At 48.2% G+C, this 19,196-nt stretch overlaps 1 protein-coding gene across 2 annotated transcripts; it reads right to left on the bottom strand.

The window, feature by feature from the left end:
- Positions 1-883: 883 nt before the first annotated feature.
- LOC144177778 (uncharacterized) lies at positions 884-18,404 on the bottom strand. Of its 2 annotated transcripts, XM_077705349.1 has the most exons (7): positions 18,386-18,404; positions 17,932-18,323; positions 12,204-12,307; positions 7,302-7,402; positions 6,450-6,581; positions 4,603-4,703; positions 884-1,494 (listed from the first exon to the last, which is right to left on the bottom strand). In XM_077705349.1, the coding sequence occupies exons 2-7, from the start codon at positions 18,285-18,287 to the stop codon at positions 1,116-1,118; spliced, it is 1,173 nt and encodes a 390-aa protein (XP_077561475.1). In that variant the 5' UTR covers positions 18,288-18,323; positions 18,386-18,404; the 3' UTR covers positions 884-1,115. The 2 variants fall into 2 exon arrangements, with proteins under 2 accessions (XP_077561475.1, XP_077561474.1); XM_077705348.1 differs by lacking the exon at positions 18,386-18,404 and having other exon boundaries at positions 17,932-18,379.
- Between the last annotated feature and the right edge of the window lie 792 nt (positions 18,405-19,196).

Here is a 19,196-nt window from a genome sequence, read left to right on the forward strand (position 1 = left end):
CGAGCCCAAGCCCACCTTGAAGCGCCCGCAACGCTGGTGGGGGCGCCACGTGCGCGCGAGGAGCGAACAATGTTTCATGTTTAACCCGGAATAAAATTGAAATGTCATGATTCTTCTCCTCGAACTGAAGCACACAAACCCCGACGGCATTATATAACCTTCATCTATACTTAAGACACTCACGCAACCTGTGAATGTGCGATGGAATTAAACAACCAAGCAGTGGCGTAGGCTTGCCAACTTGCGTCAGATGGCAATGACATGAGCCCTCAGCAATCAGAGGCCTGCTAAACTATTTTTAAATCAAATTTTCGCGCTAGTGCAACCAAGATGACGTCACTTTTTGACCGAATCTTGCGTCCATCCCTTTTGTTTTTTGTTCAGATACAGGGGGCACCACTCGAACATCTCACCGCCAATACCCGTGTCGTCTGCTGCACAATGGATTGTTCTGCTAGCACATGCGTGTTTCGACGGATTTCTCTTGTATGTAGACTCTAGGCCAGTGGGACTGTGTTTCTCGAAAAAAAAATGGTAACTGTTGCTTACGGCTTTGCTAGTAATGTTTTTCAGGTGTCATGATGTCCGATTTGTATTCACTTGCCTATTACGTCAAATAAAAAGATCGACTTGACGCTACAAAAGGTTTCCAGGTAAGGTAGATGGCAGAAAAGGCAGGCGTAAAAGCTGCCCTGTAGCGTAGCAGGCGAAACCGGCGGAACGGCACGGCAGCAGCGAAGGGCACTCTCGAACACATGTTTTATCTCGTCGAAGCTTTCCGTTCTCGTGGTTGGGTCGCGCCACCAACATCTGTCCACTGCTGTTATTTTGTTCAAGCTTATACCCTCCATGTTTGTATCTTCGAAAAAATGGTTAAATTCGACGAGTCCTTTTTTTCTAGTTTATTGGAAAGAAAACCGGATGCTTTGCCCGGTACCTCACTAAGAAAACGTGCGGTGAGGTCACAAACTAAAAAGCAAGCTCCGTGTGTATATTAGACAATAAATGTGTAACACAAAGCATGCGGATTAAACAATTAAAAGCCTGAAAATAGGAAAACATAAAAACAAAGCAGGCTTAGGTAAACCTTGTGCATTCACTAAAAAGCCAGCTGCTTAAAGTGAATCCCGTCTGTCCATAGAAGGATCATCGTGGTGGAACTCGTGCGGATTCTCCCAGTGGCGCGGGACATGAAAAGGACCATCACGTAGGTCGTTCCATTCTCGCAACTGCATCTTTTTCAACGCCAGCTCCACTTCCGAATCGAGATCCCGAAAGAATGTCGTGCGGCTGCTTCGCCGGTGGAGGTCGCCGAAGTCGCAGTCGCAGTGTCCATAGGGAGAGCAACAGTGGCAGACGTTGGGGAGACACGATGCAACCGCTACTTGTGGCCTTCTGTAGCCTATGTCATCCCAGGAGCTCCCATTCTGCATTTTGCCGTGGCTTGGCCCGGGTGAAAGGCGTACGTCAGAGGCCGTTGTGGACAGGCTGGTTCTAGAAGCAAGGAAATTTGCAGGAAGGATGAGAAAAAAAATTCAGAAGTAGCAGTTCCGCTAGTTTTTTTCGCGCAACCAGGAAGTAGCCAACTTGATCAGCACTGTCAATACCATGTTGCTCAAGGCTTTGTTCGGCTGATTACTGCATGGGAAGGGTTACCGAAGAAGTAAACACTCACTCAGCACTTTGTGCGGAGAGTGCGCACAGGACAAGCCCAAAGCCCGTCTCTTCGCGAGAGATGCATCAACTCTCCCAACAAGTTCAGCTTAAGTAAAAACACGCCTAGGTAACGTTATGTGCGGCAAAATCGTCCAGCTTCAGGTCACTTGATTTGGAATGCATTTTTTTTTTCAAGATTTCAATCTCGCTCAGAGCATCGACCACCCAGTATGTCAGTGTCTCACCATGAGGTGAACCCGCGGAATCAGCTAGAATAGGCACCTACAACAACAACAAAAAAACATTGAAACACGGCCCTCGAAGAGTACTGTCGCAAAACAAGACCACATTTCTTGTTTGTTGCAGCAGAAAAAGGGCCAGTCAAAGATGCTTGCTGCAGCACTGCGGCATCAAGACGTATAGGCACGCATTCCCAATTTGCTGAAGTATACCGTATTTTCTCGCGTATTGGACGCACCCGTATAATGACGAACCCCTAACTCTGATCGTCAAAATTCCCCTGAGTAATAAACGCACCCCCAACTTTCCAACCCAGCAGTTTCACGAATGGCCGTACTGCAGCTTTTCCCACTGTACTCGCTCCCGCTGATGATGATCACACATGTAACCTAGAGCTATCTCTCTTAGTAAAAACGAACAAGCACTCTGGCGCGGCGTCGTTCAGTCGGTTCAGTCCGCTGCGCGTCTCAGCGCTACTTTTATTCGTGATAGCATTGTTACTTGCGAGCTTTTCTGCTCGTCCTCCACTTCAGTCGGCGATGGGCCGAAATGAGACTTACGCGGCCAGTACGCAGTTGCGCATGGGAACCGTGCTGGCGGTAGACATTTCGGATTTGCCGAAGTGAAGCCTGGACAAATAAAGACGAGTTTACTTCAATAAAAACGCTGCGTGTTTGCCGATTGCGTAAGCGTATATTTACTGCGAGAGGTAGCTTATATAGTGGATTATTTGGTTTCTCTGTGGCCATCCTTTGTCACTCCTAAAAAGTTCCCGGAAAATTGCCCCGCATAATAAACGCCTCCCCAACTTTGCTTTCGTTTTACGAAAAAAAAAAAATGCGTTCATTACGCCAGTAAATACGGTATTGTAAATTCTAATAATGAAAAACTTGAAAGCGGAGAACTGCAGCGCCACAATTTGTACAACAGAATGTTTATTATTTCTTAGCTTTTGTTAAATGCCTTTTTTCCAATTAAAACCCCATTTGCACAGAAAGTTTCTAATGCATTTTTCTCACACAGTTTGTGCAACATCTGCTTGCGTTGTTCCTTGTTCCTGAAATAACGTTTGATCCGGTATAAGCAGTACACGACTCGTACACATCTGAACGACCTACTGCAACACAGGCATGCTTAAAAAGAAACCTACGTAAGGGGCTATTTTTATTTGCGACAAGACCCATTAATTATGGTGCATTAGTTGTGCTACACGCGTACTTTCAAGAAAGATTGTTTATCCGATGGTTACTTGATCGAGCACGTAAGTGTAGGCGCAAAGAAATCAGTTTTGTATCTCGGGGACACCTTGCTGAAGCGTAGGAAACAAAGGCGAGATCAGCAGTTAGGGAGAAAATGGTGTAGCTGCCACATGTCAAAGTTCCTTAAAATAGCACTACATGAAATCGTGTCGTAGTAGAAAAAGCAGACTACAATCAAATAAACCAGTTTTGAGGCATTGCCCAAAGGATTTCGACAGGAAAATTATGCTAGAACAGAAAATACAGCTTCCGATGAAAAAAGGTCCAACATCACGTTTAGTTCGCTGTTTGTTTTATGGCTCGAAGGGGGCCATACATTTTCTCGTCAGGATCGAATCGCGAAACCGCCTGCCTTGTAACCGGAATATACAAATAATTATATTTGACACTCGTGATGAGAAATGAAGGGTACACGGAAGTACACAATGAAACAATGTTTAGAAATGAGAACGTAAGGGAGGATGGCGGGCAAAACAGACTAAACAATTTCGTAGGTTTCCAAACTATGCTACCATTCTTTGAAAATGTCCCCAGGAAGCGGTATCCTCAGATGCGCGACAGAAACCATTCAAAAATTGCACCAAACACACCCTTATGAGGCCACACCTAGTAACTGCAAGTTTCGCCATCACGGGATGACGCTTGCTTTCATACTTATTCAGAAAGAAAGCATTGACTGACTTTTTGTTATTCGGTATATGCCGCAATATTGCGGCGTTACTAGCATTGCGAAACGCTTTACGTCTGGTCGACTCCCTATACAGTTCGTGCTCACATAATTTGTTTCTTTTTTGACAGATTAGAGCGATCTTTCGCGCCAAAAGTGCACTGTGCTAATAGCAATGCCTCGATTTTCTCTGAAGCCGTGCAAGTAGAGACAGTTAAAAAATATGAAACGAAAACTTAGAAGTGGGATCTCACAAAACATCACTGACCGAATAAACATTTTTTCTGCAACCAATTAAATTTCCGGAACAATTTTTTGTGAGCCTTTTATTATTGCTCTTACACGCTCTGGACCAAAATAAGTATGTTGTCGCAAGAAGTTTTTATCCCCAATTTTTTTTTGTCGAATATCATTGAAAGTTGAGCTTGGAGTAACTAAATATAATTTTTTTTAAATCAGCGGTTATTGCCACTATTTTTTTTGTCTCAGAAGAATGCCGGAAGTATTTACCACAAATAGAATGTTTCGTCCCTTCGCCTGTAAAAACATTTCTAAAAATGATCCTGAAGCTCAGAAAAAGAACTAAGGAACTGTAGAATGTTATTTTAAAATCCTCTGAGTATCACGGTGTGCAATGTTGCACACAGTACGTATATATTTTAAACACCATACGAAATTTCAAGTTGAAAAGTTAGCGGAGCTAGCCGCAGACGTAGTTGAACACCTACTGCACTATCCGTCCCCCCTTAAGACAACAAGCTCGGACGATGTAATACGAACCTGAAGGCAAAGGAGTTGCTGATCTCCTGTGCAAAGTTCTTCAGCCCTTCAGGTCCACGGCAGAGAATCTCTGGTGCCCATGGACGCGCCTGGATCGTGCTCTGAATTTTATAAGAAATTGTAACACGTTACGAGGTTGAAAGAGTTCGGCCCCGAATTTTTTATTTCCAGCGAAAATTGTTTTCCTGCGTGTTTTCGTACAGCTGTGGACCTCAGGAGCACAGAAATGAAAAATTACGCTAATAGTGCAAGTATTTATTAATTTACAGGGACGACATTAATTAGGTAAATAGGCAATTAAAATTTTTTTCAAGTAAAAAAATTTCTTTTTTACGTAGACGTTTTCGTTTAGTTCTTAAGGTGCTAGAGGATATTATGTGTTGTGTCGTCAAATGACGGCGCCAGGGCCGAAAGGGTTATTGTCATCATTGGCTAATTGCCTGTTTTAATATTTTTGTTTGAGTTCATGTTGTGGCCTCCTTGGAAATCTAGAAAGACATTACAAGTTGCCTAGGGAAGCGGATCTCCGGACAGGAAGGGAGTGTATTCAGCACATCGTATTTATAAACAGTTCGCGTGGAGCACGAGAGAATGCCGAACAGGAGCACTTACTTTCGCCGTAGTTTAAAAATATCGAACGAAACTTCGCGCTCTTGAATCTGAACTCTTGCCCACAATGGGCTTGGAGGCGATGAGGCGGCTCATGCAACGTCCCGGGCCGAGCGCTCACCTCCCGGGAATACCCCAGCCCCATTGCTTCCTACGGAGCCAGGTCAGCTCGCGACAGCCTCTTCGGCAACCACGAGATCACCATGTATTACCGCCTGTCTCACCTGATACAGCCCCGCCCACTCTTCCCTCAGCTACACGGAAGAATGGCTCTGGAGACTTCTACAAACAGAATCTTTACCTAACAGCCCTCATTCACCGTATACACCCCTCCCTATTCTCCTCTCTCAACTGCACATCATGCGGCACGAAGGCCGCCGTACAGCATTATATGTGGGCCTGTCTCGACGACCACTTACCCCCAATCACCACTCCGGAGCTATGCGAGGCGGCGCTGGGCGCTCTGACCTGACGATGCAACAAGCCCTGATGGACAGAGCAGCCAAGGTCGCTGAGCAGCTGCGGCTGCTGGCTACCCGCCCCGCCGAACAGGGCCCGATTTGGATAAAGTTTCTCTCTCTCTCTCTCTCTCTCTCTCTCTCTCTCTCTGTCTCTCTCTGTCTCTCTCTGTCTCTCTCGCTCTCTCTCGCTCTCTCTCGCTCTCGTGCGTGCGAGACCTACCCATGCAGCCCTGTAAATTAGGCAGTTTTCATTTTATTCTAAGGGCCATCATTAAGCCCAGCCTTACAAACTTATGCTCCTCATTCCCTGCAAAATAGAACGGTACTCCGCATTCATACGTTTTATTAGCGTGAGTAATTCTTGACGCACTTCGTACAACTCCTCCGAAGGGGCGGAAATGTGTAGTTGGCTTTTACTTAAAGGTTAACTGATCTACAAGTCCAGCCGTTACATCCCGTTACCGTTGAGATGCCCTATTGCTCCAAGCTGAATCTCCGTTGATCCTCCCTTTCTTCCTTGGCCCCGGTAAGCATGCGTGCGACGCTTTCGAGTGCGTACTAACACATTCCGTACTAGTCGGTCAAGACTCCCACATTGGAAATGGGTTTACCTAGGGCGCGCCACTACATTGGGGCTCGATTCAGCTTGCTCAATTTTGTACTGCGAGTGAGCAACCCTTTACATCAACGCTGAAGATATCTGGGACAGCATAAATGGTAGACAGAAAGTACAACTTGTTCGCAAATAAAAAGAAAAATACTCCCGGGTGGCCTGACCTGAGGATGGCACAAGTCCCCGCAGTTTCCTTCCTTCAGACAGAGCACAACTGGTTTGGCTCCCGCTGGCCAGCAATCGCCGGTCAGCTCGACGACACGCATGGTCAGTCTATAGTAGCTGTTTTCTGGACGCTGCACAGAGTTCAGCAGAAGAAGAAATACAATGGTTTAGAGGAATACACCTTCGCACGAGCCTGAGGGAAACATTAATAAAGCTTTGCAATGTTTTTTTTCTTTTTTGACAAGCATGAAACCATGAGGCTGTCGCTCAAGCGGCAGTTCAAATGCTATTTATCAAGAGTTCACTGGAAACCTTCGCCGCAAATTAGAAGCAGCTCTCCACTGCGTATCAGAACGCGCCGTTTTTGCCGTGCCGCTATGGTAGGCTTAGTCATAACTGACCACGTTGCCACCATTGAACGAATTCAGTTCATACTCCGAAAGTAAGCTGATAGTTCGAAACAAGTAAATCCGTCGGTTGTAATATGCGGGCAGGTGTGTTCAGCTCCACGGTGAACAAAAAGAATCATATACAAGGTTTAACTGCAGCGCTAGCCCACAACCACAGAAATCTATCCCGCCGCTATGATGCACGTATCCGAAATAGTTCCGTGACCATCGCTACTAGACCCGCGTGAACTGTATACTGTGAGCCTGGCGGATGCAATCGTCAGACATTCTACTGCCTTAATCTGTTTAACAATGCGCACCTAGAAGTTTGGAGCTGGGGGACAGATCACCTCGATACCTGTGAATCACGAGCGCAGTTACGAAGCATGCGCGGGCGCTGAACGCTACAAACAAACGTACTGTCCTTCACTGCCGCGACAGAAAGGAGAGCGATACACTCACGCCATGCGTTCGCCGAAAGACTGACGCCACGTTGATCGTAAATTCGAACTGGAACCACTGAAATCCGTCCAGGTGATTGGGCTCCGTTATGAGGTAGTGGTCTGCAATAAAAAAATGGCGGAGGTCTGGATATTCGAGTGCCCATGCACTAACCGAAAGCAAGCAAGTCTGAGGGCACAGCTATGCACTCCTTAAGGGTCCTCCACGCGAAAGCACGGTTGCCCAATGGAACGCTTGAGACGCTTTGCTACCGTACGCGTTCTCGAATAGATTCGATCGCTTGCCTGTTGAGACGAATTTACTTCACGCACCCGCTTCCAGTTTATGCGTTATGATGGCTTCTAAGTGTCCTACGCGTTACGCTGATGCACGTTTTTGCCGCCATGCATAGGCGTGCGCAGAGTTCTCGATTAGGGGGGAGGGGGGCAAAGCCTTACCACTGCGACCCCCCCCCCCCCCGCCCCCTTACAGCAACTCCCGACCTTTTCCCACTCGAGGCCTAGCGGTCCGAACGCAATGCAAAGAGGAATGGTTATAAAATTTTTATTTCAATGCGATGGAATTGCAATACATACAAAATATTTCTGAGCACAAATTTTTACTTTAATGTGTTACATTGAAAAAATATAGGCCAATTTGGCGCCCTCCTTCAGATGCCCCCCCCCTGCCCCCCTGTGCGCACGCCTATGCCGCCATGCATTAAGGGAGTTTACAATGGTTGATATTGCTGCCCGTCTGGCTTGGCTTGGCTGCGTTATTCCAACCTCACTTTTTCTGCGGTGTACCTTCGTGTACTCCCCTATACGGCCTTCTTAATAAGCTGTAGCTGAGTTTAGACGCGTTCCATGACGGGACGCCTAGGGCCATGGAACACTTGAGGCGCGTGGTCGAAGAGCCGTTTTGCTCTCCCAGACGTCAACTTGTTCGCTCAATGGGCATTCATTGTGTTATACAATAAAGAAAATGTCGCTATATGGGTTGTCATGTTGCTTTAAGTACACCAAACAAGCGCAAGCTTAGGAGAATGTAGAATTTGTGTAAGAATGCCGACATGAGTTCCGTAGCCTTTCTTAGCCTTAGTACGCGAACATAAGATTTAGTTACAGCGGAGCTGTCGAAGTTTTCATTTCCACCGTGGGAAGTTACCGGAAAACTATCATCATAAGCGAAGTAGGTAGGGTGAAAATGTGTGACGGAAAGTAGCGAGGAGGCTGGAGCCCACGATCAAGTGCTGGGAATGCACTCCTCGAGAAAGAAAAACGTGGTTACGGAGGCGCCAGGAATCGAACCCGGGATCTTTACGCCGCTGAAATGGCAACCCAACCATTGGGGCACCCCGAAGGGTGCAGGGTTAGCAGCGAACGGGAACCACAACATGCACTCCAATTGGAAAGCAAAAATGGCTGTGTTGGCACGCAGTGCACAACACTTGCAAAGAAAAAATACCAGGTAGGAATTTTAAAAAGTTTAAGAGCCAATTGAGTCAATTTTAAAACGCAAACAAATGCCGGGAGGCTCACTAACGGGTAAGACTTGAAGGTAGCGAAGCTGTACGCAATATTCACCACCATCACTACAGTTTAGGTTCACTATTGCAGCCGATATGCTTCTTCGCTGCCACAACGACCTTTACTCCAGCATTGTTGCTACAAGTTTTAGCTTCTTTCATCTTTTTGGAGGTGGTTATCATTGGACACTCCCAGTTCTCTTCTGTCCACTAGACCACGGTAACATAGGACGTGCCATTTTTCAGCACCGTAAAGGCTCCACTGGTCCTCCTCACCTCACTAAGCCCTATGACATGCAATTTAATGCCCTCTAATTCCTCGAACCCTTCTAGACTCGCCTCGCTGGAAAAAGTCCTCGCGTTAAACGTTCCCAGGTTCAGATTCCAATGGCGGCCTGTCCGGCTTCAGGGATTCTTAGCACCCTCTGCTGGGTCACAGGTCTGACGGCCGCCGTGGCCTGTGAAAGCAGTGAAGAGGCGTCTAGGCGTGGGGAGAAATCAGATGTATGCACTTAAAGACTAGCAAGACAAAGTCATCACAAATAGGGATAAAATAGTCATAGTAGCCGATGATTTATATAGAGATCTTTAGAGTAGCCGGGACATCCAGGATAATGCCGAAAGAGAAAGTTCAGAGGAGATAGACATCCCACCAGTAACGACACAAATAAGGAATGCTTTGAAAGAAATGCTATGGGGCAAATAACCAGCTGAAGAAAAAATAGCAGCAGACCTCTTGAAAGATGGCGGTTAAATTGTACTAGTAAAGCTGGCAAACCTCTACATGCAATGCGTAATGACCGCGAGTTTACCGGAATCTTGGGAGAACGCGAGCATCATCCTAATCCACAAGAAAGGTGTTATGAAGGACAATAAAAATTACAGGCCGATCAGTTCACTGTCAGTGGTCCACAAGGTACCAAGGTAATCGCTAACAGAATTTCTGCCACCTTAAATTTCCGTCAACCGTAAAGAACAAGCAGGATTTCGTAAACGCTGTATAACAATGGACCATATTCACACGATCCATCAGGTGATAGAGAAGGGCGCGGAATATACTGAACCCCTATACACAGCCTTCATAAACTATGAGAAAGCATTTGACTCGGTCGAAACCTCAGCAGTCATTCAGAGGCTTTACGGAACCAGGGTGTAGACGAGCACTATATATGTAGGAATACTAGAGGATATTGCAGTGGGTCCACAGTTACCATATTTATTAGAAAGGGCGTAATACAAGGAGACAATCTCTCTGATGTTGTTCACAGCATGTTTACAAGAAGTATTCAGAACACTGGATTGGGAACAGGGAGAATACCTCAATAACCTCAGATTTGCTGATGGCGTTACTTTGCTAAATACCTCGGGGGATGAATTGCAAAGCATGCTTACCGCACTCGACAACGAGAGTAGAACGCTGGGCCTGAAAATTAATATGCGCAAAACTAAAGTAATGATCAATAACCTCGGGACAGCACAGCGGTTTGAGATAGGTGGCGAGGCAGTGGACGTGGTAAGGAAATATATCTAATTAGGCCAAGTTGTGAACCCGCATCCCAACCATGAGGCAGAGATAATTCGAAGGATAAGAATGGGGTGGAGTGCATTCGGCAGGCATTCTCGCATAATGAATGGCAGCCTACCATTTTCCCCCCAAGTAGAAAGTGTATGACAGCTGCATCTTACCGGTACTCACCTACGGGACAGAAACTTGGAGGCTCACTATAAGAGGGTTCACCTTAAATTAAGGACGAGTCAGGGCGCAATGGCCCGGAAGATGATAGGTGTAACATTAAGAGACAAGAAGAGAGCGGAGTGGGTCAGGAAACAAACGCGTGTTAAGGACATATTAGTAGAAATTAAGAAGAAATGAAAGTGGGCAGGGCATGCTGTGCGAAGGCAAGATAACCGTTGTTCATTTAGGGCAACAGAGTAGATCCCTAGAGAAGGAGCGTGGCAGGGGCGGCAGAAAATTAGATGGGCAGATGAGACCAAGAAGTTTTCGGGGATAAATTGCTCGCAGTTAGCGCAGGACTGGGGTAGTTGGAGATTAATGGGAGAGGCCTTTGCCGTGCAGTGGGAGTAGGGACCTCAGGAGTAGACAGGCTGGTGATGGTAATTGGACATCACCCTGGAGGGGCGCACGCTATGACGTGTCTCTCTCGTTCCTGGAAAGTGTTGCCATGATTACGGCATACGCTGGTGTGTTTTTGGCCAAAACTGGCAAATCTCCCTACATGCGTATGCTTGGCTTGACAAACGTGTGTCTGGACGCTGGGCGGTCGTCCGGAGGCAGGCACACACGAGCGGTCCGAATTTTCTTGGTTTTTCTAACTGCCGTGCGGTCGCCGCGAGGCAGGCGCTCACTTGCGCGCGGTCGGCATTTTCTTGCCATTTTGAATTGTGGACAAGAAATATTACAATTTGATAGACAGCTTCGCTGCTAAAAAAATAAGCTTAAGAAATACAAGGTCCCCACGGCGTGCAAAAACCATTCCATCTCGTCTTCCCGGGCCGCCTATTACGAGACGGAGGAAAATGCACACATGCGTTTGGGAGGCTTGAAATAAATGTTAAAAGAACAAAAACTGATAACCTAACCCTCCAAATTAAGCACAACGAGAAACAATTCAAAGACCGCCGGCGCATGAAGTAAAAAGAGACGAGCAAGTGGAAAAAAGCGCTTCCCGTGGTCGGTTTCCTCTCTTTGTGAAACGGGCTTCTACGCAATTGAGTTCGTGGCGTGATATCTCGCACGCTGTTCTTCTCGCCAGTTCACGTGCGTTCGCGTCTGAACTGGGGAGCACAGACGCCACGTTCGCGAAGCAGGTTGCCGCGGGCTCTAGAGCGTGCTAACGCGGTCCACGTTGGGAGAGATGTGGAAGCCCGCGGAAAAAGCGATCCGGGCCTGCCAGTCATGGAGAACTTTAAGCGGCGTGTTCGAAAATCCATGTGAGGTGCAAGAGCCGGGTCTCCGACGAAGAGGAGGGGGCCACCAGCTCTGCTGTTTCTCTAGCCTTGCATCATACTAGCGCGAGCTGCGGTAATTTCTTTTACATGCCGTTCGTGAGCACTGGTATAACGCTTATACCTTTAGCCTTACCTTGTACAGCGCCACTGAAAACAAATTGCGGCTATATGACGTCTTCGTACTGCAACCGAACAAGTAAAAAAAAAAAACCTTTGGCAGACAAACAACGAAACTGTTTTAGCCGTATAAGATATTCCTCCAGCCTGCTTGTCCCCAATCCATCATCATTACGGCGCGAGAGATAGGTGCTGCCGGATTCACCTATTCAGGAACACTACAATTTTGCTCGTCAAAACCACCCTCACAGATCACATAAATGCCTGTCACAATTTAGAAACCATCGCCATTTTGAGTGGCATCGTACCGACATCGTCTCTGATGTCTTCACCCTCCACTTCCAAGTCCAAGGAAATGAAGTAGCGACGCAGGAGGTCCAGCCGTCGAAGTTTCACGTGAAGACAGTGGGAACTAGGTAACAACAAAATCGACATTTAGAGAGAGATGCAAGTTGGGCTAGTTGGTGGTTCTGAACTTAGTCATTGAGGAAAAAATATCATTGCGATATGAGTAATTATGAGTAGAGTGCGTGTCAAGCTTATCTAGGGGAGCGAGTGCACGGCTCTGGAGCATGCTTTCGACATCTGCAGAGAGGTACTAGGTCGGAGATAGCTGGCCAGTGCGCGTGCGCGGATCTCGCACGGGGTCGAGCCGATCGTCATTTCGCATGGAACTGCCTAGTATGCCGACGTAACCACTCATGAACGGCACTTTTCTTCCGCAATGCTAGCCGTCAGCTGACATGGGTGATACGCCTGTGGTTTGACGCCATGCAGTAACATAATCGCTACAAACGACTTTCGCTAATCTTCTGAATCTTGCAGCTATAGGAACGGAAAACAGCCGTGGCATACAGCACTTCCTAGGAAGCGCCTTTCGCGGATGGCGTCTCTGCAAATGAGAGGGTCCCATGCAAAACGACTATCGACTCGACCCTCCACGAGGCCCGCGCATGCGCAATGGCAAGCTGTGTCCTACCCAGCAGCCACCAATAGATGTCGCCAGCATGCTCCATAATCGCATGCTCGTTTGTGGTAGTCAAGCTTGATGCGCACTGTACAGGTGTCATAATTATAACAAGAATTTGTGAATATTCGAAAATATTTGTCTCACTGCCTTTGTGACGACTACCGGTTTACAGGTAGCATTTTCTGTTAGAGAAGACGCCTTTAAACGCACACCAATCCAGTTGGGCAGTTGCGGGAAGAAGGAATTCCTGTAAATTAGCGAGACCGTGGTCCAGTTACTTTTGACGGCTCCTCTACATAGCCAGCGAACGGTTCTAGATGTACAGGCGGGGACTTAATATTGCAGACTATGCGAGCGCGTGACAAAAGCCACCGATGCGCACTCTGGAGGCCCGACGCCTGTTGTCGAGACCGGCGCAGCACGCATATTTTCTCTCATCCTGCAGCGGTGCTGCAATGGTCACTGAAGCACCGCAGAGCGACGCCTCTGTAGCATGCCCCTCATCCTATCTTAATGTCAGCGGAAAGTGAGCTGAAAGGTAAGTCCAGTGGCCAAATAGATTACAAACTAAACAACATGAATAAGGTTCGCGATTAATATCACTGGCATTTCGTTGTCCGTAGCGCGGCCCCCTGTGATGGTGCTTCCTACGCGCTTCACTCGGTGACGCCGTTCGCAAGCCGCTAGTCTCACCGTCTTTAAGCGATAAAGAACAAAACGAACAAAAAATACATTCCTCGCAAGAGTATATCAGGACGCGAGGAGCACTTACGCAAAGCCGGCGCAATCGTCAAGTTAGGCCTAAATGCGCCACCGGGACGCAAGGAATGCTACAAATCCCCACCATAGCACTCTGCGGTGCTTCAGTGACCACCGCAGCGCCACTGCAGGAAGCGAGAAAATATGCGTGCCTGCGACTAAAACAGGACGCTCAGGCGCGCCGCGCCGGTCTCGACGAGACGCGCCGGGCCTCCAGAAAGCGCATCGGTGGCTTTTGCCACGCGCTCGCATGGTCTGCAATATTAAGTCCACGCCTGAACTAAAATGACATTTATGCGTAAAAATATGGTGGCCCATATCAGTAGCAAGGACGCATACTATCGCAGCAGGAGCAGTGTAATAACCAGTGTAATGCTGAAACTATGCGAAAATTCAGTGCCTTTCTACTCTGAAGAAGAGTTACCCGCGAAGCTGGGCGAAACAAACCACGTTTGTTATCTGCGACTGGGCATACCTCCTAGCGAATTGATTGAATGAACTTTGAATGACCCGAGCTTTATATAATCTGGCGGACAAACATGGGTCTGCACGTTTGCCTTCCTCGTCGTAGGAAGGAATCTTGTGGCGTATTCGGTTGGACGTTTACGAGCGCTCTGGAGTGCTCTGAAAAGCAGGCGCGCCTTCGGTTGGTAGAATTAGAGCGCTCGAACTACCTTCGGTTGGTGTTTTCGGAGCGTCAGCCTCCGACTCTGAGCGCTCCCGGCCGCTCTGACTTCGAAGTGAGAGCGTGGCGCGATCTGGCCGGGAGGACGGGTCACGTGACACAAAACGCCGCGGTTTACCCAAGGAGGTTAAAAAAATCTGGCGACTCCCGAGTCAGAAGACCGGAGCGGCCAACCGAATACGCCATTACTTTCTGTAACACCAACTTAAAGGAGCCATGAAGAGAAAACACAAGTTTGGTTCATTCAAAAGATTGTGTCGTTAGAATCATACTGACACCACTTTTAACGTAAACTTCGCTCAAATAAGCTACATAATTAGGAAAAACGGGAATGGTCATGCGACCCACCAGCTCATTTCCCGCAACAGAACCTGTGATGTCACATGGGCTAAGCTCTGCGATGGGCGGAGGCTGGCAGAAGCAGACGCAAATTAGGTAGAGCTTACAAACTAGACGAACGAGCGATTTGCGCTTAAATATAGGGCACATTCTTTACAAAGCAATAAGAATGATGGGACAAACAGTGGAAGTTACGAAAGCACATGTAAACATAGAAGTACTGATGCGTTCTGCTGTTCGTACTGCGCACAGCATGCTTTGGTTTAGCTGCACAGCACTACGGGGCTTGGGGTTGTCTCAGACGACACTGGCCGATTGACGCAAGCAACGGCGTCTTACGTGACCCCATTTGTCGAGCGAGCACTGTTTCAGGGAACGAATATTTTCTCCCAGAACAAAAACAAGCCAGGTTTAAATGCGGGCAAAAACAAACCAAACGCTTGCCACGGTATGGTGGCGCCATCTAGGTTACGGAACGTAAAGAAACGCGGGAACAAACCAACACCGCTGTACAGGGTGGAGACAACCTTTGAACGGTCCCGTGCCGCCGCAATTGGGCCAACGGGCTCAACGCGTTATTCTTTTCGTTTCCCACGAGACCTAGCAACGCGAAACAGACAATATGATTCAAACTTCTTCAGTAAACCGCGTTGCGGCGATAATTTTAGCGCGGTTTTGACACAATGACTTGCTTCGGCGGCGAGCGAGCAACCGAACATGGCGGCGCCAGCGTTACGTGTCTACCCTGTACGGCGGATGCGTGAATGAAGGTACTCTAGGCTGCAGAGCGGTCGGTTCCCGTGATGTCACTTGGGACCACGAAAACGCACGATTGAGCGGGAAAATCAAAATTTTAACCTAAATTGTTTAATTTCTCAGTGAATAAAGCACCGTTTGTATCCGGACAAGCGCTGGGGGTACTATAAAACACGAAATCTTTCGAATAAAACCAACTTGCATTTTCTCTTCATGGCTCCTTTAAACAGCTCGAGTACGGAGGACAGATTGCATTGGGCCGTGAGACCATGTTTAAAGGAGCTATGAAGAGAAAATGCAAGTTGGTTTTATTCGAAAGATTTCGTGCTTTATAGTGCCCCCAGCGCTTGTCCGGATACAAACGGTGCTTTATTCACTGAGAAATTCAACAATTTAGGTTAAAATTTTGATTTTCCCGCTCAATCGTGCGTTTTCGTGGTCCCAAATGACATCACAGGAACCGACCGCTCTGCAGCCTAGAATACCTTCATTCACGCATCCGCCGTACAGGGTAGAGACACGTATACGCTGGCGCCGCCATTTTCGGTTGCTTGCTCGCCGCCGAAGCAAGTCATTGTGTCAAAACCGCGCTAAAATTATCGCCGCAACGCGGTTTACTGAAGAAGTTTGAATCATATTGTCTGTTTCGCGTTGCTAGGTCTCGTGGGAAACGAAAAGAATAACGCGTTGAGCCCGTTGGCCCAATTGCGGCGGCACGGGACCGTTCAAAGGTTGTCTCCACCCTGTACAGCGGTGTTGGTTTGTTCCCGCGTTTCTTTACGTTCCGTAACCTAGATGGCGCCACCATACCGTGGCAAGCGTTTGGTTTGTTTTTGCCCGCATTTAAACCTGGCTTGTTTTTGTTCTGGGAGAAAATATTCGTTCCCTGAAACAGTGCTCGCTCGACAAATGGGGTCACGTAAGACACCGTTGCTTGCGTCAATCGGCCAGTGTCGTCTGAGACAACCCCAAGCCCCGTAGTGCTGTGCAGCTAAACCAAGCATGCTGTGCGCAGTACGAACAGCAGAACGCATCAGTACTTCTGTGTTTACATGTGCTTTCGTAACTTCCACTGTTTGTCCCATCATTCTTATTGCTTTGTGAAGAATGTGCCCTAAATTTAAGCGCAAATCGCTGGTTCGTCTAGTTTGTAAGCTCTACCTAATTTGCGTCTGCTTCTGCCAGCCTCCGCCAATCGCAGAGCTTAGCTCATGTGACATCATAGGTTCTGTTGCGGGAAATGAGCTGGTGGGTCGCATGACCATTCCCGTTTTTCCTAATTATGTAGCTTATTTGAGCGAAGTTTACGTTAAAAGTGGTGTCAGTATGATTCTAACGAGACAATCTTTTGAATGAACCAAACTTGTGTTTTCTCTTCATGGCTCCTTTAAAACTCCCACCGGCCCAACGGGCATGTCATCGGTGAGCACGTGCCCTGGTGAGCGTGCTCTTCCTCAACGGTGAACAACTCGACTGTTAACAAGCCATGCAGACCAACTACGGCCAGCTACGGAGGCAAAGGTAGTTTCTAGCTAGACTTCACATTTCCTGCTTCGGCACAGGAATGACAACCTTCTGCGTGCGAGAGAACCATGCCAAAGCACCACCCACTACTGCCAGCGAGCATCCTCCGGTGCGCCGCACGCCACTCCGTTTGGCCGAGCCGAGGGGAAACAGGCTGACGACGCGGAACAAAGATTTTAAACGGAGCCTGCAACACATTTTTAAACTTTCTACATCCTAAAAGCATTGAGAACGTAGTCAACAAACGCATACAGTACTTAGAATTGGTCACAAAGTACCTAAGCCAAAAATTGCTTCTCTATACCAATCGGATATCATAGAAACATGCTTTCAAGACTTTTCTCTTTCCCGGTCTTGGCGTTCTTCGACCGCCGGAATTACGTCCTTGCAGCAGTGTAGCGGCTATTGGCCGGCTTTCCTTCAGTTGCAGCAATGAACGCATTCGGTAGGCACTTTAAAAAATGCCACAAAAGCAAGATAGAAAGGGAAGGCGCATCTGCTGTGACGAGCAAATAACGCAGTGCCTCTCCGGGCTGGCGATATAGCGGTAGCTTCCGTAGTACTCTCAGACGCAAAGAAAAGAGTGAAAGCGTTTATCGGAAGCGTTGCAGACTTCCTTTAAAGTGCCCACTTTTGTCGGGTAAGAGAAAGGAGCATGACCGCGTGCTTACAATTAAGCCCAGGCAGAGCGGGAAGAGCACCGCTGTTAACACTCACGCACGAAAACCTGTTATCATGGCAAACCGGTGGGCCCTGCTTCGTGGTTGGGTGCAGTCTGGCACATGCGCTCAATCGAAGCACGAAGTGTACAATTTGCATGCGTGCCTGTTACCCCACATTTTTCTAGAGAACAGTGTCCTCAATAGCCAGCACCACGCCTGGTTGGCCGAACGTCATGCCTTCGACTTCCCAGCCCCAATTCCCGGGAAAAAGCCACCAAAATTTCCCACACAATCGTAGCGTCTATGAAATGGGGCATGCACTGCGAGAAAGAGAGCCTGACCTGCCATAAACGGTCGCTGCCACGTTGCCGTCGGTGCCGATGACGTTGGCGGCTGCTGAGATGAAACTTTCCGAGGGGCAAGAGCACGGCGCCAAAGCCGGTGGCTGCTTCGAGCTAGCGGAGCTGACCATACCGGAGACAACACGCGGTACGTAGCTCTCATACCAGACAGCAGCATGACAATCGGCGTCGCCCCGTTTGGCGCACTGCGGCTTACTGTTGCGGAAACTGCCGCCCGACCAGTATACGCCGTGATTCGCACCCGCTTTGAAACCGCTGGGACCACCGAACGACGGTGTCAGAAGGCCAGTCCACGGCCTCGAATAGGCCTCACCAGCGTGCCCGGCAGCATCCATGAAGGACTCACGCGGCTACTTGCAGCTGAAGATTGCCTGCAGATATTTCGACACCACTACTGCTTTCTGGTGAAGGATCGTGGCCGAATGCTACTTACACCCGAATGCCGATACGCTTCCCTCTCTCCCATTTCTTCTTTTTATCTTCTTTGTGAGGCAATTGCTTTGATGGGGCGTTAACGGCTAGACACGTTATCTGCGAGTGAGCGCGTGAGCTCACGCATAGCCCGTTCGGAGAAACGAAGTATCTGAACTTGTGACGCAGCAGCGCAGCTGTGTTCAGATTAAGATTCATGGTGAAAAAACAGCGCAAAGAACACGGGGACAGAAAGAAGAGTGGAGGACGCACAGCGATGTGCGTCGTCCACTCTTCTTTTTCCCCGTGTTCCTTGCGCGGTTTTTCACCGTGAATCTTAATCTGCACCAGCTAGCCCAACTTGCCATCTTGCTACAGCTGTGTTCATTGCATCATTCCTTCCCCTGGCGAAAATAAAGCACTCTAGACGCCCTGAACTGCTCCACACAAAACGCTGTCATTGTAATTTACACTCCTAAAATTAAACCCGTTCCACTCAATGTGAAAGCTGTCGGAAGTGCAATGCAGTGATTCGCCATAATAGGCTGTACCGCCGTTATCCGCTTACTGCTACCACCCCATGCAATTCAAATTTCCCCCCTTCGCAGTGCTCTCGCGCCCCTGCCTGAAACTGCGCCAGCGGGAGTTCTGTTATCTTTGTTCTTTCCCCCCCCCCCACGTGCCGGTGTTGCACTGCCACATTTTGCGCAAGCGCGGGGATTGGATTTGATTGGATGATAAGCAGCAGTAAGCATGATAATCAGCTAATCCTAGACAACCAGGAAAGCTAAGAATAACCAGCTGAACCTTAGCTCACGCTACGTATATGCTGG

The sequence above is a fragment of the Haemaphysalis longicornis genome, unplaced genomic scaffold (assembly GCF_048455015.1).
Source record: "Haemaphysalis longicornis isolate Haplotype H1 unplaced genomic scaffold, Haemaphysalis longicornis Haplotype H1 scaffold_308, whole genome shotgun sequence".
In the NCBI taxonomy this organism is placed as follows: Eukaryota; Metazoa; Arthropoda; class Arachnida; order Ixodida; family Ixodidae; genus Haemaphysalis; species Haemaphysalis longicornis.

Coding starts and splice junctions, on each gene's coding strand:
- LOC144177778 (XM_077705349.1), bottom strand. CDS start 18,287: ATGGATGCTGCCGGGCACGCTGGTGAGGCCTATTCGAGGCCGTGGACT. Junction 12,308..17,931: donor GCAGCGACCGTTTATGGCAG/GTCAGGCTCTCT, acceptor GTTGTTACCTAG/TTCCCACTGTCTTCACGTGA. Junction 6,582..7,301: donor TCTTTCGGCGAACGCATGGC/GTGAGTGTATCG, acceptor AACTCTGTGCAG/CGTCCAGAAAACAGCTACTA.